The 26,160-nt window shown below is 39.2% G+C and overlaps 4 protein-coding genes across 8 annotated transcripts in view; 2 read left to right on the forward strand and 2 right to left on the reverse strand.

Moving 5' to 3' along the window:
- Nucleotides 1-3,478, forward strand: part of phyhd1 (phytanoyl-CoA dioxygenase domain containing 1) — a gene marked incomplete at both ends in the record, with an annotated part of 6,686 nt that extends 3,208 nt beyond the window's left edge. Inside the window, 6 exons of the mRNA XM_079256194.1 lie at nucleotides 1-30; nucleotides 113-134; nucleotides 1,489-1,617; nucleotides 1,730-1,846; nucleotides 2,104-2,230; nucleotides 3,430-3,478. The exon at nucleotides 1-30 is cut by the window's left edge and continues 33 nt beyond it. Of these exons, the coding sequence (XP_079112320.1) occupies nucleotides 1-30; nucleotides 113-134; nucleotides 1,489-1,617; nucleotides 1,730-1,846; nucleotides 2,104-2,230; nucleotides 3,430-3,478 (474 nt within the window). The remainder of the gene's footprint in view (nucleotides 31-112; nucleotides 135-1,488; nucleotides 1,618-1,729; nucleotides 1,847-2,103; nucleotides 2,231-3,429) is intronic.
- A 2,803-nt stretch (nucleotides 3,479-6,281) lies between these two features.
- On the reverse strand, nucleotides 6,282-7,870 carry dolk (dolichol kinase; the record flags this gene model as incomplete). Its single annotated transcript, XM_079256816.1, has 1 exon — nucleotides 6,282-7,870. One exon carries the CDS (start codon nucleotides 7,868-7,870, stop codon nucleotides 6,299-6,301), a length of 1,572 nt encoding a protein of 523 aa, XP_079112942.1. The 3' UTR covers nucleotides 6,282-6,298.
- A 1,487-nt stretch (nucleotides 7,871-9,357) lies between these two features.
- On the forward strand, nucleotides 9,358-24,284 carry nup188 (nucleoporin 188; the record flags this gene model as incomplete). Its single annotated transcript, XM_079256634.1, has 43 exons — nucleotides 9,358-9,398; nucleotides 10,733-10,787; nucleotides 10,948-11,021; nucleotides 11,105-11,189; nucleotides 11,277-11,357; nucleotides 11,460-11,504; nucleotides 11,609-11,701; nucleotides 13,485-13,604; nucleotides 13,732-13,943; nucleotides 14,166-14,280; nucleotides 14,530-14,730; nucleotides 14,944-15,024; nucleotides 15,103-15,195; nucleotides 15,298-15,417; nucleotides 15,504-15,630; nucleotides 15,741-15,899; nucleotides 16,178-16,304; nucleotides 16,399-16,486; nucleotides 16,587-16,663; nucleotides 16,757-16,871; nucleotides 16,960-17,080; nucleotides 17,161-17,227; nucleotides 17,605-17,730; nucleotides 17,842-18,082; nucleotides 18,166-18,372; nucleotides 18,449-18,618; nucleotides 18,725-18,794; nucleotides 18,889-18,956; nucleotides 19,062-19,257; nucleotides 19,393-19,470; nucleotides 19,552-19,637; nucleotides 19,724-19,869; nucleotides 19,954-20,132; nucleotides 20,628-20,828; nucleotides 20,942-21,034; nucleotides 21,158-21,310; nucleotides 21,613-21,750; nucleotides 21,874-21,948; nucleotides 22,114-22,389; nucleotides 22,497-22,628; nucleotides 22,709-22,782; nucleotides 22,964-23,093; nucleotides 23,668-24,284. 43 exons carry the CDS (start codon nucleotides 9,358-9,360, stop codon nucleotides 23,845-23,847), a joined length of 5,316 nt encoding a protein of 1,771 aa, XP_079112760.1. The 3' UTR covers nucleotides 23,848-24,284.
- A 156-nt stretch (nucleotides 24,285-24,440) lies between these two features.
- cdk5rap2 (CDK5 regulatory subunit associated protein 2) overlaps nucleotides 24,441-26,160 on the reverse strand; it is a 34,021-nt gene continuing 32,301 nt past the window's right edge. For all 5 annotated transcript variants that reach the window (XM_079256323.1, XM_079256324.1, XM_079256321.1 and 2 more), the window contains 2 exons: nucleotides 26,037-26,091; nucleotides 24,441-24,912 (listed from right to left, as the gene is read on the reverse strand). In XM_079256323.1, coding sequence (XP_079112449.1) covers nucleotides 24,776-24,912; nucleotides 26,037-26,091 — 192 coding nt within the window. In that variant the 3' untranslated portion in view covers nucleotides 24,441-24,775. The remainder of the gene's footprint in view (nucleotides 24,913-26,036; nucleotides 26,092-26,160) is intronic.

Genomic DNA, 26,160 nt, shown 5'->3' on the forward strand with positions numbered 1-26,160 from the left:
GTGATACTGCAGAGCATGTACATTTTTAAGGTAAAGCATTAATCTTTTTGAAAACTACCCTCCAGTTTGACATGATGAAGATATGTCATGTTTGATTTTGTATATTTTCCAGCAACCAGGGATTGGTGGAGAAGGTAAGAAAAGTTAAAAAAAAACAAAACAAAACAAAACACAGTTTTTCTATCAGATTCCCGCCATTATAATGTTTCACAGCTCAGATCACGAAGTAGCTTCATTTACAAGCTACAAACTTTAATGAAAATATTTACTCTGACAAAAGCTCTAGCTTAAAGTCTAAAGACATTTATTGGTTTGCAGAGCCATTTCGCCACTGTCAGTAATATGAAAACCAAAGATCAGCAGCCGTGACTTATGTTCTTCATCAGAGTGGTGGCCGTATTGTCCTTTCCTGCCTTCCAGTCTGTGACTGTTTTTGTTAGCTAGTAAAAAATAACGGACTCCTAATGTGTTCAGACCTGGTTTCTTATTTCAAATAGCCTTAGTCAACCTCATAGTTTACCCAAAAAGTAAAACAGTTTAGCTGGTTTATTACAAAGTTTGTCAAAAAACAAACAAAATAAAACAAACAATAAAAAAAATTTAAATAGTGATGTCATAGGAGAAAAAAAATACAAAAGTTAAACATTTTGGTTTTGCTTTAAATAATTGACTTTACACTTGTTTACATTACCCGTGTGATGTACACGCCACATTCTTAAAAATAAAGAGATAAACATGTTGCATCAGGTCTGAATCATAATACAGGATGAAAAATACAAGAAAACTATCCAGCAGTTTATTTTTTGTTTGCTTGTTTGTTGACTAAAGGAAATTATTGAGGAAACTTGTCAACTTCATCAGGATTTGGAAGTCTAAGAAGACTGCAGGATAGATAAATGTACAATAAATGTACAATAAATAACTAAACAAGGTTCTTTCTTGCACTGATTTCACTGTTCAGGCATCTGCTTCGTATCAACAGGGATGATGAGTTTGAAACTTTTTTTTACTGATAATCTTTCACATTTAAGCAGTTTCATGATTATACCATTATTAAAATCCTAAATTTCTCTGTATAAAAAGAAAATGAAATTGTATTGAATATGATCGGAGTGATCATTTCCCTGCAGCAACACTGTCGTCTCAGACTTGTTTAGTTTTGCTGCAGTGGTGTTTTCTCCTTAGAAGCTCACTTTTAATTTTTTTTTTTTTTACTTTATCTCCACATAATTAGATTATTTCCTAAAGAAGCTCTTCTATCTAGAGAAAAACTACCAGAATATTTTGAAGTTTGATTAACAATTAATTTCTACTGAGAATCAACCTGATCTGATTTATTTGTTTACGTGAGCAATTTTTATTCTAACGTAAACGCGAATCAAACTAAAATGAATCCATGTAAATATAGCTAATCATATCAAACACATTATTTTTATAGGTATATTTAATGTCTTAAAATAGATAATTGTGTGTGTGTGTGTGTCTTAGTGACGGCTCACCAAGATGCCACGTTTCTGTACACGGAGCCTCTGGGCAGAGTTATGGGCTTGTGGATCGCCCTGGAGGATGCTACGGTTCACAACGGCTGCCTGTGGTTTATACCAGGCTCACATGAAAGTAAGCATCAAACTGCATGTTATACTGGACCAATGTGTGTGTCAGAGCCACTTTTTATTGTATTTCATTTTGTTATGACACAACTACCATTTGTTTCCGCTCCTTTTCCCAGGTGGTATCTCCCGCCGCATGGTCCGCACCCCAAAAGGCACCTTTCCTCTCACAGACTTTACTGGAAGAGAGCAGGAATACGATGATGAAAAGTTTGTTGCTGCACCAGTTAAGAAAGGTAAAAACTGTTTAAATCACCAATATGAACATTTATAGCACTTTGGTGATGGAGAACGAATTAAAACAATCATAAAATGCATAAAGTTTACATGGCAGAACAGAAACAAAGCGCATTTCATTTTAACTTGGAGGTGAAAGCGATGAGAAGTTTTTCTGGGAATGCTTTCAGCTCCTGAAGTATGAAGACTAAAACCAGTTTAAATGGACTGTCAGATGAAGCTGTTAGAATGAGTCCATCCATCTCTGGGTGTTCAGGTGGGGTGGTCCTGATCCATGGAGAGGTGGTGCATCGAAGTGCTGAAAACTCTTCAGAGGACTCTCGCCACGTCTACACCTTTCACATCATGGAGGCTCTGGACACCCGCTGGAGCCCTGAGAACTGGTGAGACCTGCGGGACTTTGTGTTTGTTTAAATATGATTACTTATTAATTAACTGTATTCGGTAGACGCTCTTCTCAGTCTGGATTTTAGGAGATGAACAAAATATATGTAGACATATATGTCAGAAAATCTTGTTTGCCGAAGTGGAAATCAGATTCAGAAGCATTTTTTTTGGATGCAGATGCTCAACAACACAACAAACCGGCTTGTCACAGATGTGAAAGCTCGGGGGTTTTAATGAAAATGAATTATGGCTCACTTTTAATTAGCAGTTTCAGATACTAATTTCATTATTTGCATCTGTGCTTTTCTTGCTGTAATGTTTTAAAGGGTTTCCCGTGATAAAAGCCCATTTCATCACGCCATCCATTCCATCTGATGTACATAAATGCAATCTAAACATCATGTTTATCAGCATAAACGGCATGTTTATGCGTATAAGTTTATTACAGTTTAAAAGCCAGATGATACTCTGATAAAAGCATCTCTGGTGACGGAACATGAGACAATCTGGCTTTTAAAGACAAAAGGTGAACTTCTAAGTTAGCTAAGTACAACACTGGTTTAGCGTCAGAAGCTTATGGATGTTATTAATTGATTTTAGAAAATGATGCATTTATCAGATCATCATTATCTAAGTCAGATCACCTCAATGTTACGTAATATAATATGTAATATTTTTTAGCTGATTGTAAACATCATCTTATGCAAAATTGGGACAAATATTTTTCAAGATCTTGAACCAAAGAGCTAACAAACAAGACTGATTGTGTTGTACCTATAATTGGCATTTTTAATGCTTCCTCTAGCAGTTCTGTATACATTACTATGTACCTTCATTTGCAATAAACTTTACGTTTTTTTTTTCCTTTCTGTTCCACACACAATATTTTAAGCAATTAGGATGAAAAAAAAATGTGACCTTTAATTATCCTCAAACACCCTGATAATGATGCAGAGTTGGTACCTTAATCAGATCAAACCATGCCTTACAGTAGAGGTGGGTCCAGTCAGTAGCTTCTGATGGTCTAAATTTCTCACATTTAAACAATGCCAGACAGAAAATAATCAGACCCAACACATATGTTATAGTAAAGCTCAACTTTTTGACATTATCAGGTGAACTAATAAAAAATTATTTATGCTTCTTTCAAAACATACAGATTTTAATGCATCTCTATTACTTCTGTTTCTTTCAGGTTGCAGCCCACTGAGGAGCTTCCTTTCCCACCTCTATACACTAAATGAAGGATGTCTGTGACGTCTTGCACAGAACATGAAAGGACCAAACTGTACGAAGAGTTTAAAACATAGACACAAGTAGTACAACATCCTCTGTTTTTTTTTTTTTTAAATCTTCTCTTAACTCTGCTTCTCTGGCTTATATGTATCCCAGTGCAGTGGGGTCAGCCTAACGTAAGGACACTAATGTCACAACATGACGTAGTATACTTGCTCAGTAAATGTCACTTTTAAAGAATGTAATTGATTTTGGCCCACTTTAGAAGTATTTGGATCTGTATGCCAGTAATTTCTGAAAGCTGCAAACCAGATTTCTAAGTTGAAGAGTTTTTATGCTGTAAAATGTGCAATTTTCTTTTCTGCTAAATTTTGGAGTCATGAATGTCTATATAAAACCATCCATAGTACTGATAAACTAGAGGGGTCATAGAAGTGGCTCGAGGCCTGTACGACAAAGCGTGATTAACATACCCCAGATAGCCATCTCTTACCTGGTTTGACTGACCCAGACATTCAGGGTCTGGATGAGCAGTTTGATGAAGCTAGTTATCAACTCGGTAATTAAATGCAGGGTTTCCAATCTTGATCAGTGCCAGCTCACATAAAAGGGGCGGGGTTTGCAGCTTCTGACCAATCACAGACATGGAGAAGCACTTCAGAGCAGTACACATAACCGTGGAGAAGCAAACAATTATTCTTCAGCAATAAGCAGAATATTACCAACTCGTTTGGTGTGTAAATTTGTCAGATTGTTCAATATTATTTTACCAGACAATATAGGCGGACAGTAGCACATCGTGATGTCCAGAAGGAGCTTCTTCCGCTCCTTCCCTTCCTGTTATACATTTAATTTAGTACATTTTATTTGTCCCGATAAACTCTCTCCAAAGTGCTCCTCTCAAGAGCCATGCGCCAACATAGACAGAAGATGCAGGTCAGACAACTGACTGGTCAGGAGGTGGTATGTTTATACTCATCTCTTATCTAGAATTTAACCTGCTCCAGAACAGGTTAGCCATTCACCATAAGTTTCCATGGTGATTGACCCAGGAAGAGAACAATCATCGTAGTACAGAAACCTCGGGTTCACCCCAAAGTTACCTTGATAAATACAGCTTTGTCGTACAGTCTTCTGGTCATTTAAAGTCTTGACTTACAAGCAAAAAACACTGTTTCTACATCAGTTTCCACCCCAGATGTGAACACCCAGATTGCAGGAAGTCAGGCTGACCACCACTGGACTGTTTAATGATGGTTATCTTTCTAAAGTCAGTGTATATATATTTAGAATCAACATTTTTAAAGCTTTTTTATCACCCTAACAAGAATCATTCACAATAGAGACGATATTCATGTCCATTTTATTCAGCATAGTAACATTGTTACCAACCAGCATCATTTCTTATTCAGTCCCCCCCCCCCCCCCCACCAAATATTTCCACATGATATGAGATTCTCTTTTTACAGACAAGTTGAAACATGTTTTCAAGTATGTTCATTTAAAGATACAACTCAAATGAAAAACAAGTAAACTTATCGACTGAATGACTTTTTAAAAATCACAACATTCAAAATTTCTTGAGCAGGTTTTAATATAAAGCTGAGAAAGCAAAGAGTACGGTCGTCTTTCTCCATTTTGATGCGCTCAACATGCAGTATTACATGATTTAAAAATGTAGGGATGATGGCAAAATAACATACTAGCGTGTTAAAAACTGATCACAACATATGAATAAATAAAGACAAATCAATGCTGGAAAAAAAAAAGTTTACAGTTGTAAACATCTCACAATGATCAGATCCAACCTTGTGACGCCTGGTGGAAATTTCTCTTAAGCTGTTTAATTACATGATTAAATTACCAATAATGAAGTACCTGTGGCCACTGACAGCATATCCACAGACTTCACAAATATGGTTTGAAGGCTTAGTATCACAATAAAATGTACATTTCATTTTTACCTTGAAGGGGTCCCAACAAACCATAGATGTACTGAGCAAAGTATAAAACAAAAAACTATATACTGTAGGATACCTGCATATATGTTACAGTACTGGATTTCACATTAGTGTCATGCAGGAGCATAGTGAGAGTCAGCCCTTATAAAGAAGAGTTGAGTGAGGCTGCCATGCTTTTTTCTACGCTTTCTATAACACATTGATCATGAGGACTTAAAAAAAAAAAAAAAAAAAAAAAACATCTTAAGGCAGATATTTTCAACATCAAGTCTTTCGTATATGCGTCAGCGAGGCAAAATAAAGTGTAAAAATAGGAAGTTAAAGTTTCGTGAAACTTTAGTGTTCTTCAAAGGCAATACATGGGTGTGTATTGTTTGAACCAAAAGAGAATAAATGGGAAAATGCTGAAAATGTGGCAACCGCAACTGAAGAGTGTAATGTGTGTGTGTGAAAGACATTTTTCCACTTTGCTAAACTAAATCTTGTCTTGCATAATTGAAGAGTTGCTGGTGTCAGCGGCTGGGTCCTTCAGGGTCAGGATGGAAGGTTACACCGCCGCTGTCACCGAGCTCAAAGAATATTTAGCAACTCTTCCTCATGTTTAATAACTTGCTTTAAAAACTTGTTATGGAAACTAATTTAAAACAGACCAATATGATATAGTAAGTCTGCGGGAGAATAGAATATTTTTGTGCCGTATTGCTTTGTTTTAATATGATGATCCACATGTTGTGCCACAGATTTCTAAAGGGCTTCTCTTACATTTATTCCCCCCCCCCCCCCCCCCCCCCACTTTATTTTTGCTTTACTCCAAGAAAGGATGAAACAGAGAGAGAAAGGACCAGTTCATTGACATCGCCTGTTCATTCAAAGCAACAGCAGGATGAAGAGGTAAAGCGGGAGAAAGAGGTTGTCTATTTGGGAGGTGTAAGCTTCCAGCATGGCCACCACAGTGATGGAGCCAACTATCCATGAGTAAGTGGAGTTCAGATTGATGCTCCCATCAAAGATGAGGAACATCGCCACGGCGATGATCTGGGCAAACACAGATGTTGCCGTCCCCTCCAAGGTTTTCTTAGTTCCAGGCCAACGGATCTCCCCCATGGTGCTGCCAAACACTGATGCCACAGTGTCTCCAATTCCCACAGCCAGCACGCCCGCATAGGGCACCAGACTGCCTGTCCCAGGAAGTATCCCCTTAGGCGCACAGGGTCCAGGAAACAGCCAAATGGGTAGAGACATGCCCAGCAGCAGGTAAATGTGGGTGAGGATGAGAGGCCCAGAGTCTCGCTCATCCAGGAACAAAGTGAGCAGCTGCCTAAGCAGCTGACCGAGAGGCCTGATTCGAAAGTAACGCACGTACTCCAAGAACAAGAAAACCGCCAAGCAACCAACAGATGCCACATGGAGTAGCTGCCTGTCACATATCAGCCCTGGAACATACGTGGCCACTACAATCACGTGAAAGTACTTCCTGACAACAGTCGAGGCTTGGTGCTTCTTGGAACCGGACTGCCGCTGATGGTTTTGATGCAACACGACGCAAGTTGCTACAACAACCAGAAACACCCAGTAGCCCAGCAGGCAGAGCCTTCTGTCATTTAACATGGCAAAGTCCAGCAGCCACATGATGGGGTGGCGACCAATGAACAAGGACAGCCACGGCATCAGGATCCCCAGAACCAGGACAGCTGTCATCATGTGAAAGAAAAGTGAAGACACCCACGTTTCGGACTCCATGAAGCAGAAGAGCAGGGCAAAGAAAACACCCAGCAACAGTGAACCCACCACCACAACAGGCAGGAAATAGTTCACTGGATCACCTTTGACCTCTGCAAGGTTCAAGGAGCGCTTAATGAGCTGGTTCACAATGAAACTAATTCCACCGACAACGAGGAGAGCCTCTCCAGGCGTGAAGCAACGTGGCAGCAAATAAAGTACAATCAGGCTGAGATAAACAAAGATCAACAGGACCTCTAAGACTTCAATCACCTCAGACACAGTCAGCGTCTGCTTTGTCGTGTAGAGGATTGCACTGCCGGCCAGGCCTGCAATCACGCAAGTGTTGGTTGGTACAGGTCTTGTGATGCCCAGTGCAATCAGTGAGAGGAACAGAGCCAGCATCATTCCTGTGATGGTGATCACCATGGAGAAGCGTTCGAAGTAGACATTCCCTGTGGCAGAGCACTTTTCTCTCAGTGTCAGACCCAACAAAGGCATCACCATGGAGGCTGGGACAATGCCACTGTTTGCTGTTGGACGAAACTGGAACACGGCGCCTCCTGCCTTGAGGAGACGGTCCCATTTGTGCTGGACGTAGAAAGCCTGAATGACGAGGGCTACGCTGCACCAGGAGTGCTGATTCCAGACTGCCATGTGGACACACAGCACCACGACCAGGACTACGGTGGACTCCACCAGAACTGGGTTGACATGCATGGCTGCAAGGTTGAGGTTCACAAGGAGGGAGAGAGGGGGTTGATGTGAACAGATGGTCTGAAACAGTGAAGGCCTTCTTCTGTCACTTCCTTTTTATGGCACTCATCATTTGGCAAGTATTCTTCACATGGTATGGGTCTCTAGGAAAGACAAGAAGGAAGAATAATATTCAATTATATATGAACACAAAGAAATGATAACAATAAAAATTGCAGCTTTGCCTTGGTCATGACCTGTCTGCTCCCTGCCTGAAACATTTAGCTATATTAGACATTTATAGTCACTGTGTGAGCACGTGAAGGAGCCGCGTGCTCTTTCCACATCAGCTGCAACCCTTGTTCCTGCTGGGGTTGAAGGGTTGAATGACAACTGGCCTGGATCAGCTGTCTGTGACACATGGCCACCTCACCCGACAAATTCAGGGCAATGAATAACAAGTCCCTGACATATCTAACATTTATGGCAATACTGATCAGTGTAGCCAGCTAAAATGAAGATCGAGTCGGTGTTTGTGGAGGAGATGCTGCAACCTCAAGCTAATAGCAAATACAGCTGACTCTTAGCGTATCTCCGCTGTGCACAAACAGCGTGGAAGTAAACGCGTGCAGAAAAAGACAAGAGTACATACCACGTCAGTGCAATGTTATCTGAAAGGTGTTGGGTTGTGATATAAATCTCGGTTGTCCTTTATTGATAAATGTGTTTCCTTTGTCAGCTGTCGCTAATCACACCCTGTAGAAAGGGGCCATATTTGACAGCGAGGTCACGTGGTACACTCCTGAAATAATCTCATTCAGCAACAAAAGCGGAGTAAATTGTGATTAACAACTAACTGTATAAACATTTGTTTACTTACATGCCCAGTGGGAAATTTTAAATATCAAGCCACTTAAAAATGTTGGACTTTATGAACGTATTTATTAATGGAGATAGAAACAAATTTACTTCTAAAATAAATAAAAAATAAATTCATCAATACATAAGCAATTTCTAATTATTTTTCATGTTGTTAAAAATGTCCCATAAATTATATAATAGATTAACGATATAAGAGGTGTATTAATTGCCAGTCCCCAATTCACATTTATTTTCAACAAGTCAGATGATCAAATGAAGCAAAAATAAACAAAAAATGTATGTAATTAAAATGTGAAATTGGGAAAAAAATAATGCACAGTCTCAATATTTACATTAATTTTTTCATGTGTTTGGAGTTGTTGTTTTATATATTATTTGTTTTTAAATGAATTTTGTATTGTTTTGATATTCGTGTTACTTAAAGAGTAAAAAAAAAAAAACACATTATTTTTAACACACTAAAAATAAATATTTTTACTTGGCTAACGTCACATCATAATTTAGACGTAAGAGTAGCGTCACTGAACGTGGACTGAAGGTGGCGGGATAGTAAACACGAGAGGACCATTATCTCACGAAGAAGATAATTGTCTAACGAAGAAGAACGAGCCCGCACGCCAGCCAATCACATGTCAGGATCGAAGATGGCGGAATCGGAGTTGAGCATCAGGTAGACACATAGCAACAAACTTTATAAATCATTTAAATTATTTTCCAACATTTTAAAGTATTTGTCAACGAATACGCATGCATATATGTAGATGTATTATTTATTTGTTATGACGGAAAGGTGGTTAGGCCTATGATGGAATAATTATCTGTTAAACTATTGAACCACGTTAACTTAGCTTAGCAACTGATAGCGGCTAAACATCTGAATGGCTTTTTTTAAAATTATTATTTTTAGCGCAGCGCTGCTTGTCAACAACAGTACGACAACTCTGTAGGACCAGTCAGTGACATGATGTTTAATGTATTCATTTCAGACTTAAAAAGAGAAAAAAATAAAACATCAAATAACAGTACCAAGACTCACTGTTGGTTACTTTGTCGATGATGATCGCGGCGAAACTGGCAACAGTGTTCAGCATGGAAAACGGAATAGCTACATTAGCTAATGTTGTTTAAACGGAATATACTTTATATATATATATATATATATATATATATATATATATATATATATATATATATATATATATATATATATGCGCCTTTAAACATTTACATTAAAACTCCAACAAATCTGACCTTTGTTGAAAAACTGTTACAGTGAATCTATAGTAACGCATATAAGCGAAATATTCAAGAAGATTTCCAGAATAACCCATTAACATTATGACATGTAAGTTGTTATGTTAAAAGTCTGTCAGTTTGCTAAAATACATCTAACTGCACGGTTTGAAGGTGGGAAAGAGCCCAGTACATGTAATGTTTAGTAACATCTCGAAACTTATGGGTAGAATTATTTAAATTGGCATTTAACGTGTATTTTTAAAAACATTAAAAAGAGCCTTTGAGGTTCTAAATGATTTAGGAATCAGTGTTGGATTTTTCAGTGGAAGCTAGTTAAGCTCTTAGAGAACTTACTCATAATTGCTGTTTAGTGTATATAGACAAATGTACATTCTATGTAAGAGAAATGTGCATGTAAAAATGATTATGGCATTCAGCATTTTTCATAATAACAATGGCTTAATATTCAACTTTATGGATCAAGACACACTATCAGATCCTGAAAGAATAGCTGCCACTACATAATAGTTGGCAAAGAAAACACACCTACCTATTCAAATTTTAAGCACTAGTTGTGTTCAAACTGACTGCTACTGTATATGGGTAAACTTGATATCTATTTCTACAAAATTCTGAAAGAATAATTTGTGTTTTCTCATTCAGGAACTAGTAATTGTTTTCTGGCTAATAGAAAAAGCTCATGTGCTTGGACAGACTTGTATTAATACATTATTGCTTAGCTCAAACAAGCCACTTTCTTTCTCACAGGAGTTGCCGAGAATTATGGACCATACTGCTGGGAAGATCAGCATTGAGAGAGCCGGTAGGTCTTCTAGCTATATGTAGTCATGTGTTGTAAGCAGACAATGCACAGGACCATAACATTATTTAAAAAAAACAAAAAACAAAAAAAAAACAAGTCTTTTTGTTGGATTTATTATTTTGTATTTTGTAATTTTTGTATATTTGTTTGTTGGCCACAGGCTCAAATAGAAGCAGAGCTTGACAGACATTGGGACAGACTCCAACAAGGACTTAGCTACTACAAACCACCCAGGTATAGTTACACCTAGTTATTTTCATATTACATATATTATTATGTAGAACTGAATGGGTAATTGTCATGATTAACTCTTACAGCTCAACTTCTGCGGGGAAAGTGAAGGAAAAGAAAGATGTTGCACAGCCACTGAAGGACTTTGGCCTTAGGATCAGTAAACTACTGGTAAGAAATGTGTGTCTTTAACAATGCATACATGATTGTCAGTCTTTAGTTGCTGGCTCATTTCAGGATGTTTTGATAATATTGCAGAGTCTCGATGAGAAGCAAAGTGTGCAGCTTTTACAGTGCTACCTACAGGAGGACTACAGAGGGACCCAGGATTCATTAAAGGTGTCTCTTCTCAGTTATTTTTTTATTTATTTGTTGTTTTCTACTAGGAACAAAAATGGAAGATAATCACAAAGATTATGGTTAACACTAACTCTTCAACAGGTTGTTCTCAAAGATGAGCGGCAGAGCCAGGCACTTCTGCTAAAGGTCAGTTAATTAACTCCAGCTAATTGTGATGGATTCAACTTGACAATTATGCATCCAATCTTCAATTCAGTGTATTATACCTGCATGTATCTTTGCTTTTACAGATAGCTGACTATTACTATGAGGAACGCATGTGTCTGCTCAGATGTGTCCTCCTCCTGCTGACATACTTTCAGGATGAGCGACATCCTTACAGGGTAACATTTGTACATTACATCTTTTTTTTCTTTTAATTATTATTAATTGGACTAAAATTATTTGTTGTGGCCTGTTTTATATGATGTAAGATAACTATTAATTACAATTTCTGTGAACAAGTACACATCTGTACATATTCATCTCAGGTTCTAAAATTTAAAATTCTAAAATCACACATAAAATGTTTGTTATATGTTTCGTCTGTGAGAACCTGATATAAAAAGTTACAACTTCAAAAATTACAAAATGTTATTTATGATCACAGTTTTTCCATTATGAATTTACCAACCACAGCTGGGAAAAAAACTGTCAAAAATATGTCACAGGGTTACAGACATTATTAATGGAGAAAAGGATAAATTGATTCTGCAAACTACAAATGCATCTGATGTCTGTTCAGCTTAAAGGCATCAAGACGGCTGCTCCAGGGAAAACATGCTGGAACACAGCATGTTGCAGACCAGTCCGCTTTCTTGTTTTATTTTTAACACTACTGAACTATTTAACTTTGTATGCATTTGAATTTTCACATTTATTTACACCAGTCAACGAAACCAACTTTTATTAGGAAGATTGGGGTTCTTTTCAGTAATGCTCTGCTGCTCAGACCATCGATTCTTCAACCTGATGAAGCAGAATTCTTGTAATCACTTTTTTTTAACCTTTTTATTGAAAAATGAACAAAGCAATGGAACATATCTGAGATAAAAAATTGAAGAATAGAAAACTGTTGTTGTTGTGAACCCTGTTTGGATATCTTGCTTTAGCATGCCAAAAGTCCCAAGACCTCATTATTTCAGATGTACATAACGTCTCCAGCTGTTTCTCTGGAATTTTGCACCGAGTAGTCTCATCACTGTTTTAGTCTATTACAAAAGAATATAATAATAATCCCAGATGCGTCAGTAGCATTTCTCATTTTTATTTCCCCATTTAAACAGATTTGCTCTCCCAAGGGAGGCATGTTGTATACATGGTTTCCTTTGATACTTTAAATACTTTGTATTATTTTATCTGTGTTCTTATTTGTTACCTCTGATATATTATTGCCGAGACTGACAGGAGAAACAAAAAAAAAAAAAAAAAGTTAACCACAGATAGTGTTCGTTGACTGGATCCAATGCTTCAAAACAGCCATTCAGTTTCACGGCAGAGATGTCGAAGTGATTCAGTGCTTCATAAAGCTTTGGTTTCACTATTTCTGATTTAAATAAAACATCCACCTTACTTACAGAAACACAAACTGTTTATAGAGCAGCTTTGTTTGTCACATGTTTTCAGATCTCTGATTGAACTAAAACAGAGCAGTTTGTCATTTGCAAGAGTATTTTTTCCCATCTTCTCTTTTTTGCCAATCTACGAGCAGTGCCGTATATCGCTGCCTTTAACTGGTTTACAAACATCGCTACTACTTGCTGTTATTCATGTCGGTCTATATCTTATGGTGAGTTGATGACATGTGAGCGATGTGGTGTAGACTGGAAGATTTAAAGAGATTTATCACTTCCTTTGTTACACCTGTCATTCAGCTCACTTCCGAGTAAAATAATTGTCATGAATAAACCAAGTAACCCAGCTAATCTGCAACACAGCCTGTATTCTAGCATAATCAATATCCTGGAGCAGCTGGCGAGGTGGCATGGAGTTAAACAAACATCAGATGCATGCACAGTTTGTGGAATGGCTTTATCTTTCTCCATAAATACTCATGTGACTGTCTGATACCATAGTTTTATTTAACCTTAGCCATGCTTTTCATCTATTTTATTTTATTTTGTCCAGACGGAATACAGCAACTGTGTAACAAAGCTGGAGAAGGATTTGGTGAGCAACTACCAGTCACAGTTTGAGAATCTCTTCAAGGCTGAGGCACCAACATGGGAAACCCACGGAAACCTTATGGTGAAAACATGAATTTAGTTTTTATTTGTTTAATTAATGTTGCTTTGTGATGTTGAATGCTTGAGTTAAAGAAGATGGAACATCTATCTAATAAAGGATTTAATTTTTGTTTCTCCCCCCTCTGAAGACGGAGAGACAGGTCTCGCGGTGGTTCCTTCAGTGTTTGCGAGAACAGTGTCTGCTGCTGGAGATCATCTTTCTGTATTATGCATACTTCGAGATGAGCCCATCGGACCTCCTGAGCTTTACCAAAATGTTCAAAGAGCAAGGGTTTGGCTTGCGGCAAACAAACCGACACCTTGTAGACAAAAGCATGGATGCACTGGTTGATCGGATAGGGTATGTGCTTTTTTTCTTTAATCATTCATTATCCTAACCGCTCAGTCCGATGAAGGGTAGCGGGGAAGCTAGAGCCTATCCCAGCAGTCTTTGGGTGAAAGGCAGGGTATTACTGTTTCCTAATGCTAAATGTCTTCGGACTTTATTGGTGAATATATTACACTTAGTGGTGTGTATCTAAGTATGCGTGTGTTTAATGACTTGTGCTTCTCTGCTCTGCAGATACCTTAGCTGTCTCATCCTGGTTGAAGGCATGGACATCGACTTTCTGCACAAGTGTGCTCTAGAAGATTGCGCAGAACAGCACCAGTTCTCTGGTGCACCTGATGTGATCAAGGTTTGAGCTTAACCACTAAATACAGGAGGCTTTATTTGTACTAATATACAATGATAAACCACTAGAGTCTGAAAAATTAAAGACATTAAGTAAATTAAGCTAAATGGTAATAAGAGCTGCAAAAAAGGGTAAAACAGCAGCTTTTGGAAGAACACAGTACTTGTCTTTGAGCAACATTGAGAGAAGTGGATTACATGTTTATAATAAAAGCTCCTGGTGACTGAACTTGTATATTTCTCTGTCTTCTAGGAGATGGATCAGCTGCTGTTGACATTTGGTGACATTGCTCATCATGGGCCCGTGTTGTTGGCTTGGGTCCTGCTGAGACACACGGTTAGACCAGATGAGTCCAGCAATGTGATCAGGAGGATAGGCAACACTGCCCTGCAGCTCGGGGTGTTCAAGTATCTTTCAGCCATGCTGAAAGGCCTTGGAGTCTCAGGAAATAATGTAAGATATCGCAAGAAACCAAGAGTGGATGAAAGTTGACTGCTGAAAATCAGAGCAAGTTGTGTTTTCATAGTAACGTCAGATCTTGACACTGACTCGCACATATAAAAAAAAAAAAAGTTATATGGTTAACATACATATATGAATAATTATGTAAACCTTCATGTTGCTTTTTATTTGCTGCAATACATTGTTTTCTTTTTATTTCTCTAGTGTACAGCTAGTACAGCAAAAATGTGCATCTACGGCCTCCTCTCATTCGTAGTCACTTCTTTTGAAGAAGAGAGCCTACAGGTACAGCTTGATCTCAAAGTCCCTACATGTATACGTGAAACATGTTGGTAACTTCTCTTCATGAAATCTATCTTGCAGACTGATGGTGTGACATCCCAGTCTTCCCACCTAATTGATGCTGCCTGTGAGGTCCTCTCTGCTCCCAGCCTGGCTGAAGTGTTTTGGGAAATGGTGAGAGTGGGAAAACATACAAGAAAAAGGTTCTTAGAGATGAGATTAGATGAGGAAGATGATTGTTTGTAATGTATCTTGTTTGTTAAAATGCTTGTTCAGAAGCCAAACATGGGACTGAGCATTGTCCTGGACAGTGCAGTTGGGATGTTCCCTCATAAGATTGGACCTTTGTTGCAGCTCCTTACTGCACTTGTGTCAAACAAGTCAACAGTGAAAAAGGTAAATTGCACTTGTGCATAGAAGTAAATCATTCCAGCCCTTTCACATGTTAATGCTTTAAAAACACTTTCACATATGTGTGACAGGTTTACAACTTCTTGGATAAGATGTCCTTTTATACACAAGTTTACAAACATAAGCCCAATGACATCATCACCAATGATGATGAGACGTTGTGGAGGAGACGGACTCCAAAACTCCTCTACCCCCTTGGTTAGTTTTTATCATTTCTATTATGACATCTTAACATGAATAGATTCATTTCTTACAGTTATGATTAACTTTTCTGATGCATGCTTCTATTTTCAATGTAAAACCGTTAGGTTCGGGGCAGACTAACCTGTGGTTGCCACAGGGAGTGCTGGGCCAGGTGATGATTGCAGGTGAACAGGGCTACATGGTGCGATGGGATAACTCCTACAGCTCCTGGACTCTGTTTACCTGTGAAGTGGAAATGCTGCTCCATGCTGTGTCAACTGCAGGTACACAAAACGTCAACATTTCCCCATTAGTCCAACAGTGTCTGGTTATGTATTTACTGGATTATTTTCAGCTGAAGGTTTAATGTACTTGTGAATATTTATGGAAGTAAAAAGTGTGTGTTGTATAAACTAAGTTTTTTGAGATTAAGAGTCTGTTTTTCATGTGGTTGAAACAACAGTAAATGGTTCAAATTATTTAGAAGTTAATTCACTGATAACTGTTGTTGATCATAGATTTATTTGTTGTAATCATCTTTTGTTTTTGTGTTTTGTGCTAGATGTTATGGCCCATTGTGCACGAGTGAAGCCCATCCTGGATCTGGTCCATAAGATCATAAGTACCGACTGGACTGTGTCGGATTGTCTGTTGCCTCTCACCTCACGGATTTATATGCTGCTGCAAAGGTAAGCTAACCTAAAGGTACACTTTATTAAAATTTTTTTGTACGTCGCTAAACAAAGATCTTAGTCTGTAATGTGATTCTTTCCTGTTTGTCAGGCTAACATCAGTCATCAACCCCCCAGTGGACGTGATTGCGTCCTGTGTAAACTGTCTCTCTGTATTGGCTGCAAGGATGCCTGGAAAGGTGGGAATGATGGGTACTTTCTTTGTGAAGAAGAGAGAAAGTCAAAGATTTAGATCTGTCCCTCATATTTAAATTCTTCTCCTTTTTTCCCCTCCTTTAGGTGTGGTCCAGTCTGCACCACACTGGTTTCCTCCCTTTTTCCTCCATCCCCTTGGCTAACATGGGTCAATGTGTCAGGTAAAATTAAAAGCCTGACATTTGTGCTCTTCAATATCAGACATTCAGAATGAGTGGGAAGTAAGAAAATATATATATATTTCTTTTTGCTAGTGCTGAAGGGATGAAGGCAGGTAACTATGGCAACCTGCTGGTCCAGATTGAGCAGCCCAGAGGGGAATACGCTGTGACAATAGCCTTCCTTCGTCTCATTACAACCCTAGTTAAGGTAAGAATAGTTTTGAGAAGGCACATAATCGTCCATCATGGAGTCCTGGTGCTGTAATGTGCATCCTATAAATCTGTCATTATTCCAGGGACAGCTGGGAAGCACTCAGAATAAAGGTCTGATCCCATGTGTGCTGCTGGTGTTAAAGGAGATGCTGCCAACATATCACAAGTGGCGCTATAACACATATGGAGTAAGAGAGAGAATAGGTAAAGACACTTTTTTCCTACTTTTACATGAAAATATTTAAACATATATCTGAGCATCTGCTGTATTTTCATCACTGCAGGTTGCCTCATTTTGGAGCTGATCCATGCTATTCTCAATCTGAGCCCAGAGGGGGAGGAGCAGGGCAGGTATGGATGTATTTACTTAAATTTGTCACCAGCACACTTTTCTGACCTCAATTTTCTTTTTATTTTGTCTTTCAGACTGAGAAAATTAGTGTTCACTTACTGTGTTGTTGATTTAGTTACTTCCATCAGTTAATAGACTATTATGTACATTTTTATCTTTTGGTTTTACCCAAACAATTACTGGTAGTTGTGTCTGAAATCTTTAGATTTACTTTTGGATATTCTGTCATTTTTGTCAACATGTCTCAATATTTTCTAGATTATATTGACCAATGAATTACATAAAAGATTTGTCTAAATAGTTTTTCAAATTTAAGACTTTTCATTATTTATATAGAAAATTGTTGATTTATTCCTTTTTTTTCTTTTTCATTCAGCACTCCCACCCTGCAGTCTCTCTGCATTTACTGTCTGGCAAACACAGAGGCTGGACAAGCTGTTGTCAACATCATGGGTGTAGGAGTGGACACCATAGACGTGGTCCTGGCAGCACAGCCCAGCAGGTGATCAGTCTGAAGAGTTAATGCTTGTTTTACTAATAATGTACTATGTTTGGTAAATTCACTAGGTTTTTTTTGTTTTTTTTCCTGTGATTTCCTCCTGACGGTATTCAGCTGTGGCTCTGAGGGACCGGGCCAGATTCTGATCCAGACCGTTAAACTGGCCTTCTCTGTCACCAATAATGTCATCCGTCTGAAGCCGCCCTCTGATGCGGTGTCCCCACTGGAGCAGGCGCTCACACAGCATGGTGGTCATGGCAATAATCTGGTCGTTGACCTCGCAAAATACATTTACCACAAACATGATCCGGCACTGCCTCGCCTTGCAGTGCAGCTGCTCAAACGGCTTGCCACAGTAAGACTTTCATTTTCAGCATTACAGATTATTGATCTTTACTCGACTCTAAATACGAGAATTAAACTCTGGTTTCCTGGCAGGTCGCCCCCATGTCAGTCTACGCTTGCCTTGGCAGCGACGCAGCAGCCATCAGGGATGCGTTCCTCACCCGGCTGCAGAGCAAGACAGAAGACATGAGGATCAAGGTTATGATCCTAGAGTTCCTCACTGTTGCTGTGGAAACCCAGCCTGGCCTCATTGAGCTCTTTCTCAATCTGGAAGTGAAAGATGGAAATGAAGGATCAAAGGTATTAAACAAAAGATTATTTTTGTTTTTGTTTTTAGCGGAGCAGCCACATTCTGAATATGTTGTCTTAAACTCAGGAGTTCTTGCTGGGTGAGTGGAGCTGCCTACACGTTGTCTTGGACCTGATCGACTCCAAACAACAGGGAAAATATTGGTGTCCCCCGCTGCTGCATCGAGCAGCCCTGGCTTTCCTCCTCGCCCTCTGGCAGGATCGCAGAGATAGTGCCATCTCCGTCTTAAGGACCAAGTAAGCGCATCAGAAAAATTATTTTTTAAAAACAATCAAATGGATTTAGTGTAAAACCACACCTTATGTTGCTGTCTTTTTTTTTTTCTTCTTTTTTTTACTGCAGAGAAAGATTTTGGGAAAATTTGACAACACCTCTTTTTGGAACTCTCACTCCACCTTCAGACACCACAGAGGTATCAGGCTGCTTTATCTTTACTAAGCGGACATCGTGATAGACTAGATGTCGGGATATGTGAACTCAACTCATCTGATGTAACTTGTCCTCAGCCTTGTGTTTTGGAGACATGTGCGTTTGCTATGAAAATCATCGGGCTGGAGATCTACTACGTTGTCGGGTAAATCTAGAGCACACACAGTAATACAGCTGGATCCATCAGTTTAATTCTCAAGCGATGAGTCGGATCTTGTAACTAATGCTTCCTCTCTACGTGTGGCTGAAGCGACTCCTTGGAGCAGTCTCTGAAGGATGGACTTCAAAAGTTCTCTAATGCACGACGCTATGAGTACTGGTCCCAGTATGTCAAGTCGCTGGTGTGCCATGTGGCAGATATGGAGGAGGAAGGGATCTGTTACTTCACAGAGACCCAGATGTTGATTTCTGCTTGGCGGATGCTGCTGATTCTTTCCACCAGCCACGTATGTCACAGCAAAGTTTTATTTGAGAGATTTTTGATCATTTTAAATGTAACAAGGTCGTAGTTGTTTCTTTTTATTGGTGTTTCCATGATACAAGGTGATCTGCTGAAATGTGGTTTTATTTAATGTCTTAAGGCTGATGTGATGCAGTTAACAGAAGACTCGACCAAGATGAAGCTTTTCATGAATGTCCTCGATGGAACTAAAGTTGCTGTAAGTCATCATAACCAGATTTATTCTTGTGATTCATGACTTGGCGTTTGTAGCTGTTTTTCACCACTTTGTCTCTTTCAGCTCACGACCCCCACGTCCGAGCCTTGTCTTCGTCTTGGATCCATGATGGCCACTCTACTGCTCGTCCTCCTCAAACAGTGGAAGAGGTACATACAGTGTGCTAAACGAATAGGGGAATGTGACATATTTTACACCTTGTTTCTTGTACTTACTGCTTTCCCCCTGCCTGTAGTGTTGTAGCAGCAGCTCCTGACATCCTGTCACCCCTCTCCCTCATTCTGGAGAGCATCTTGCAAGCGGACCAGCAGATGATGGAGAGAACCAAAGCCAAACTCTTCTCTGCACTTATTTCAGTACTGCAAATTCAGGGACTAAATGGTATGTAGGGTGTGCTTTTTTTTTTTTTTTCCATAATTAATTAAAATGTTCAGCAGTTCACTTCTCTTTTTGAATATCAACTAGGTGGAGATATTTCCCAGCTGCCCCAGCTGTTACTGTCTGTGTGTGAGACAGTTAAAGATGAGGCGCTGGCGCTCATCGACTGCACTCGTCATATGAGTCAGATGGGTGACGTGGTGGAAGATGAAGACAGCATGGAGACGGACAGTCATCGGGGCCCGCAGAAGGACCAGAGAGATGGGGTAGGCTAAGCAGATCCACCGATTACCAGAATTTTTTTTTTTTTTAATTTTCCATTATTAAACTAATCTTCCACACCTCTTTTTTTTCAAGAGAAGATAAACAGCTTTCATTAATTGAAAGTAACAAAATAAACTGTTTCGTATGAGTTGAATTACACATTGATGTGACACGATCATCCCTTAAAAACTGCTGTGATAAATGGTTCCACCATACTGAGCCAGTGTAGTGGAGAAACTCTGTTTTTTTTTTTTTAGGAATATGCATATAATTTAAACTTTGGATAGCACAGTATGGACATGAGTCACTTATCTGACTATGCAGTGTAATATCTGAGTGAAAATGGGATATTCTATGCTTATCTACAAGTCATGTACACATTGTAGTCGAGTATTGTCTTATTAAAATGAAGCTGAATCGTTGAAAATATATTTACACATAGCCACTGTTCATTTGAGACTACTTTTTCTCTTTTCTTTTTTTTCCCCCTTTACTAGGTGTGTGTGCTAGCACTTCACTTAGCAAAGGAGCTTTGCCGCACCGATGAGGATGGTGAGCACTGGGTGTCAGTGATGAGGAAGGTTCCAGTCCTGCCCTCGGTGCTGAGTGCTGTGGAGCTCAGTCTGCGCTCCAAACACAACCTCTACTTCACCGAGGCTGCGCTTCATCTGCTGCTCACACTGGCCCGCACTCCTCAGGTAGACACAAACCTGCCTACAGTTAACATTAATGCTTAATGTTATTAATTCAGTACGTTTTTAAAAAAAATGACTGATGTCAAATGTTGATGGCGTCTCAACTTTTCTTCCAGGGGGCAGCAGCTGTTGCTGGAGCCGGAGTAATCCAGACTATCTGCCTCCCACTGCTGAGTGTATACGAGGTTTCATCAAACGGTGCATCACAGGTAAAAGAAAAAACATAGTAGTGTTACTTATTATTTATTAGCTACCTTTCAAACAACAGCAGTGATTACTGATATAGATGGACAGGTAGTATGATGTAATAACATGTTCATGTCCCTGACCAGAGTTTCTCCAGGAAGTCCCAGGATTCAGCTTGCTGGCCGGGTGTGTACCGTCTCTGCATGTCTTTAATGGAGAGCCTTCTTAAGACTCTGCGCTACAACTTCATTAATGAAGCCCTGGACTTTGTTGGAGTGCATCAAGAACGCATTTTACAGGTATGACTGCTGTGTGTTAACAGGAAGTTAACTTTATCTTTCATTTCAAATCTCCCTCACTACATGAAACCATTTCAGAACTCTAGCTTACACATTAAATGTTGATGTTTCAAGTTTTAATTAAGATTTGTGCTGTGAAATAAGGCAGTGATTTTAAAAAAAAAAAAAAAAAAAGATTTACATTTTTAGAGATCAAATAATCGGGAAAAAAAAAAAAAAATCGGTTTCCACTGAGCACCCACGCCAACTGTTAACGGTTTTGTATTGATGAAATCAAACCAGCTTTGTCTTTGTTTGGACAGTGTCTGAACGCAGTGCGTACAGTGCAGAGCCTGGCTTGTCTGGATGAGGCTGATCACACCGTTGGTTTCCTGCTGCAGCTCTCCAGCTTCTGTAAGGAGTGGCAGTTTCATCTGCCCAAACTGCTCAGAGATGTGCAGGTAGGCGCACAGCTACAAAAATAACATGGCTGGAGTTTAACTGTGGCTTTTTTTTCCTCTTTTTTCTTTTCTTTTTGAGTTAGGCTATAATTCAATATTTTCCTTTCCATGTCCTTTTTGCAGGTGAACTTGTGTTACCTGTGCCAGACTTGCACATACCTGCTCCACAGCAAGAAGATGCTGCATCACTACCTCCAGGTCAGAAAAATGAAGTATTTCATGAATGATGGATCTTGCAGCATAAAAGCAGTTCTCCTTAATTTTGCATCTTTGGAGTACATGTCTACAAGACAAGAAAAGCTTAATATAATCTGTTAAATTACAATAATATTACATAAATATTTAAAACGTGAAATCTTTTAGGCCAAGAATGGTGAGGCGCTGCCCCCTGGTCCCCTTCCAAGGACACAGCGACCCCCTCAGATCCTATCTAAAGAGGCGGCAGCAGCAGCAGCAGGTGGAGGAGGAGGTGGAGGAGGAGGAGGAGGAGGAGGAGGAGGAGGAGGAGTAGGGGACAGAGAGGAGGCCGAGCAGAAAGCCTTACTCGCAGTGCAGTGCAGCCTTTTAAAGATCCTCAGTAAAACTCTTGCAACTCTACGCCACTTCACTCCAGACTGCTGCCAAATACTCCTGGACCAGGTCTGACTGCTGACATCACACGTTTCACCTGAAATTATTTTATTGTTCTTTTTCTTGTCTTGATAATTTGTATACTTGTCCTGTGCTGACTTGTTTAATTGGATCAGTGTATGGATCTAGCAGAGTACAGGACCCTGTTTGTGCTCAGCTTCACAACTCCAGCATTTGACCCTGATGTGGCTCCATCATTTGGGACTCTGCTGGCCACCATCAACGTGGCACTGAGCATGATAAGCGAGGTGAATCTTTTAATTGGAGATCTCAACCCACAGTTTGCCTACAATACATTGCTGATCATTTTGTGCTGCATATTTTACAGATGGAGAAGAAGAAGGAGCCTGTTTCACTAAGCATAATTTCATTGGCTTCATCAGAGGAGATCCAGGCGCTGAGGTGAGTTTTCCTCCTTGTTACCTCAGTGGCACATTCATCACTGAAGACCTGCTGTTAAAGTGAAATAACATTTTGGGGGAAGTGTATTCTTTATCCATGGGGTGGTTGGACAGAGCTGTCACAGATGTTGAAAATTTTTTACAGTTTAAGAAGACTAACAGAGGTGAACTCTCTTCCTCAGGTCACTGCTGATGTTCACCATGGAGAACTGCTTCTATGTCCTGATCTCTCAAGCTGTTCGGTGTCTCAAAGATCCATCCATTCTCCCTAGAGACAAACAGAGGCTGAAGCAGGAGCTCAGCTCCGAACTGGTGAGATCTCTAAACTTCTCGTTTGTTGTTCTTTCTTTCTTTATTGTCAACAGACCAACAACGATGTGTTCCTAATGAGTTTGTTTATGATACAGGTTCATCCTGATTTATATCATCAGTCAGTTAAATTATTACTTGCTCATTTTGATGTGCACTTACATGCAGTCTCGTTTGAGTCAGTACAGCAATTGTTAGAGAAGGACTGTGGTCTATGGTAACCGCGCTCCGAGCTTTAATTCAGCTCTTCAGAAACCTATGGGTGACGTCATGGAGGCTTCTCCCATCTAGTTATATACAGTCCTCAAACATGGATGTACATGTATGTTTACACATGTAAAAAATGTATCTATACACGTGTGTAGGTATGTCTACACATCTATGTATGTATACACATTTATATACGTGTGTGTATAAATAAAAATAATGTACACACACTTAATCTTTCATACATAAATGTACATACATGTGTATACCTACATACATTCATACATTGTGTGTTAAAATTAACCACTATACTATTCATAGTTGGAAGGTTTTTTTTTCTTTTCTTTTTTTTCCCCCTTCTCATCTCCAGAGCACCCTTCTCTCCAGCCTTTCCCGTCACTTCCGGAGAGGGTCTCCATCATCTCCAGCCAGTGGCCTCCTCCCCTCTGCTCAGTCCAAACCATCCACCCCTGGCTCGAAGGTGAGCCATGAAGGCCAAGAGCCTGTCATCCAGCTTGTTCAGGCCTTTGTCAGACTAGTGCAGAGATGAGAGTTCTGTAACCATCAAAGCTAACATGTTCTATAAATGGCTCAATAATGGGGGAGGGGTGTTATGGCGCAAGTTTTGTCAGTCTAACTTAGTTTCTTTGTGATGCTCAACAATAAATAGGTATATTTGAAAAGTAATTTTGCCAAAACCATTTCAACCAAGAAAAGGCACAAGTTTGTGTGAAAGCTCTCAAAGTATGTAGAAGACTTGGTGCTTCCAAACATCAGTCACTGACTGTGGTCCATCTTTCCAAGACCTAGTTTTATAGGTCACTATGACAACATAGACCAGACATTCAAGTGCTACTTAAACATAATCTCTGTATAACTAAATTTAGTGAAGCTTGCCCTTTTACTTTTATATTTCATTGATCTTCACTGAGCTATTTTTGCATTTATGATGTGTAAACCTTTGGCTGCCAGGATTTGTACTTAAAAAAAAACAAAACATGCTAATAAAAGGGACTTTTGTACCTCAGCAAGGATTTGATTTTTCTTTCAGTGCAGTATTGTTGAAATCAAAATGCTGTACGTCACGGATTTGCCTTGATATTTGTTTTTACTGCATTTGCACATAATTTCTCAGACACATGAGCTCTTAGACATCCTACACATAAGCTTACTGGTGAACATAAAAGTAAAAACTGATCAGTAATAAAATACATTTTCTTATATGCATCATTAAAAAAAGAAAAAATAACTGGAAAGGATTATTTACAAAGGCATTCTCTGATAAACTTTTACAACTTCAGTACCAAAAAAAAAAAACATTAAAAGGCAGGGCATGTGCAATTAAGATACAAAAAAGGCATTCACTTTTTTTTTTTTGGAACAAGTTGATCATTTAACAGCTTAATGGAGAGGCCGGATCATTTCTGAACATCAAGAAAGAAAGGGGAAAAAAAAAAAAAAATTACTAAACCTCTAGTTTAGTAACTGCAGTGCACAGAGCCGTGGCTGCTGGGACATTCTGAGGATTCAGAGTGTCTTCGAACAGTCTGCCTGGAAACTGGGACACTTGTCTGCTCAGGCTGAGTGTCCACTACTGGCCACTGACTGGGACCTCCTAAAGAAGACAGCACAGCATATAACACCAGCTTGTGAACCATTACTGTACAGGTTGGAACACACATGCAAGATAAAACCACCTGATGCTCAAGACAATACAACATTAACACGCAAGCATCCAAAGCATGCATCTTGTTTATGCAAAGGAAAGTTTTAATGACATTTTGGTTATCTGACCCTCTTGCTGGGAATAAAAATTCCAGTTCAGGGTCTTAACAGTTCATCGCAAAGACTAAAAACAGGTTAAAACAGAAGCTGACTGTTGCTAGACAAAAGGTTGCTAAGGTGTTGGTTTTTGTAAAGTTCTGTTTTTTTTTTTTTTTGTTAGCAGCTACTTTAAAATGTAACGGCAGATAGACAAGACCATTCGTTCAGTCCTACTGCCTATGGCTTGACACTGAGGGCACTGATAACAGGATGACATTATAGATCATTTTCTATCAAAAGCTGATGGGGGGAAATTTAAAAGTAGGACAAGTTGAACACTTCAACATGGACTCCAAACAAGATACCATGTTTTCCACTGGCAAACCTTTCATGATCATGTGACCACAAGGTTGGCGCCTGCCTCATGAAGATCATTTTTAAGTTTCTAATTTCAAAACTAATGCCAAACATTGCTGTTGAAAAAGGGTTACAAGTTGTGGTTCCTTGATTGAATATTTTAACCAAGCCCTGTTGCCAGGCGACTAGCAGAGATGATGTAGAAGGAAAAAAAAAAAGAAGTTTTTACCCTTAAGTCACAATCCTAACTCCTTTTTTTTCTTTTCTTTCTTTTTTGGAAAAATAACATTCGCTCAGTCAGTTGTTTACTGGTTAAAGGTTTATCCCATTTGGTTACAGTTTTAAGTTAAACCCAGCAAGAAAGTCCATTTCCCAAAATGTAAAGTTTTTTGTTTTAAAGATGTCTGAAGTGGAAAAGCCTCCTCATGCATTAAACCTCATGATTTAATAGAAAATAGTGTCCTAAAACAGACACTTGCAGTACTTATCACTGATTTAGCTCAGAAAACAACTCAGAACAGAGTCTTGACATTAATGTCTTGGTATCCACTTATTGCGAGAGCTTGTCAAACTCATGCATCATGTCACTCTAACAGTCTCCTGTCCGATCACACTAACCTTCACCTGGTCCTTCAGACAGGCCTTTGAGGCCAAAGAGCGTACAGTAATTTGTCTATCATTCCACAGAAGGGATGAGAAGGAAAAGAAGGATTCACTGAAGAGAAGTGACTGCAGTGGATAG

Source organism: Telmatherina bonti (assembly GCF_933228915.1).
Source record: "Telmatherina bonti genome assembly, chromosome: 17".
Classification (NCBI taxonomy): domain Eukaryota; kingdom Metazoa; phylum Chordata; class Actinopteri; order Atheriniformes; family Telmatherinidae; genus Telmatherina; species Telmatherina bonti.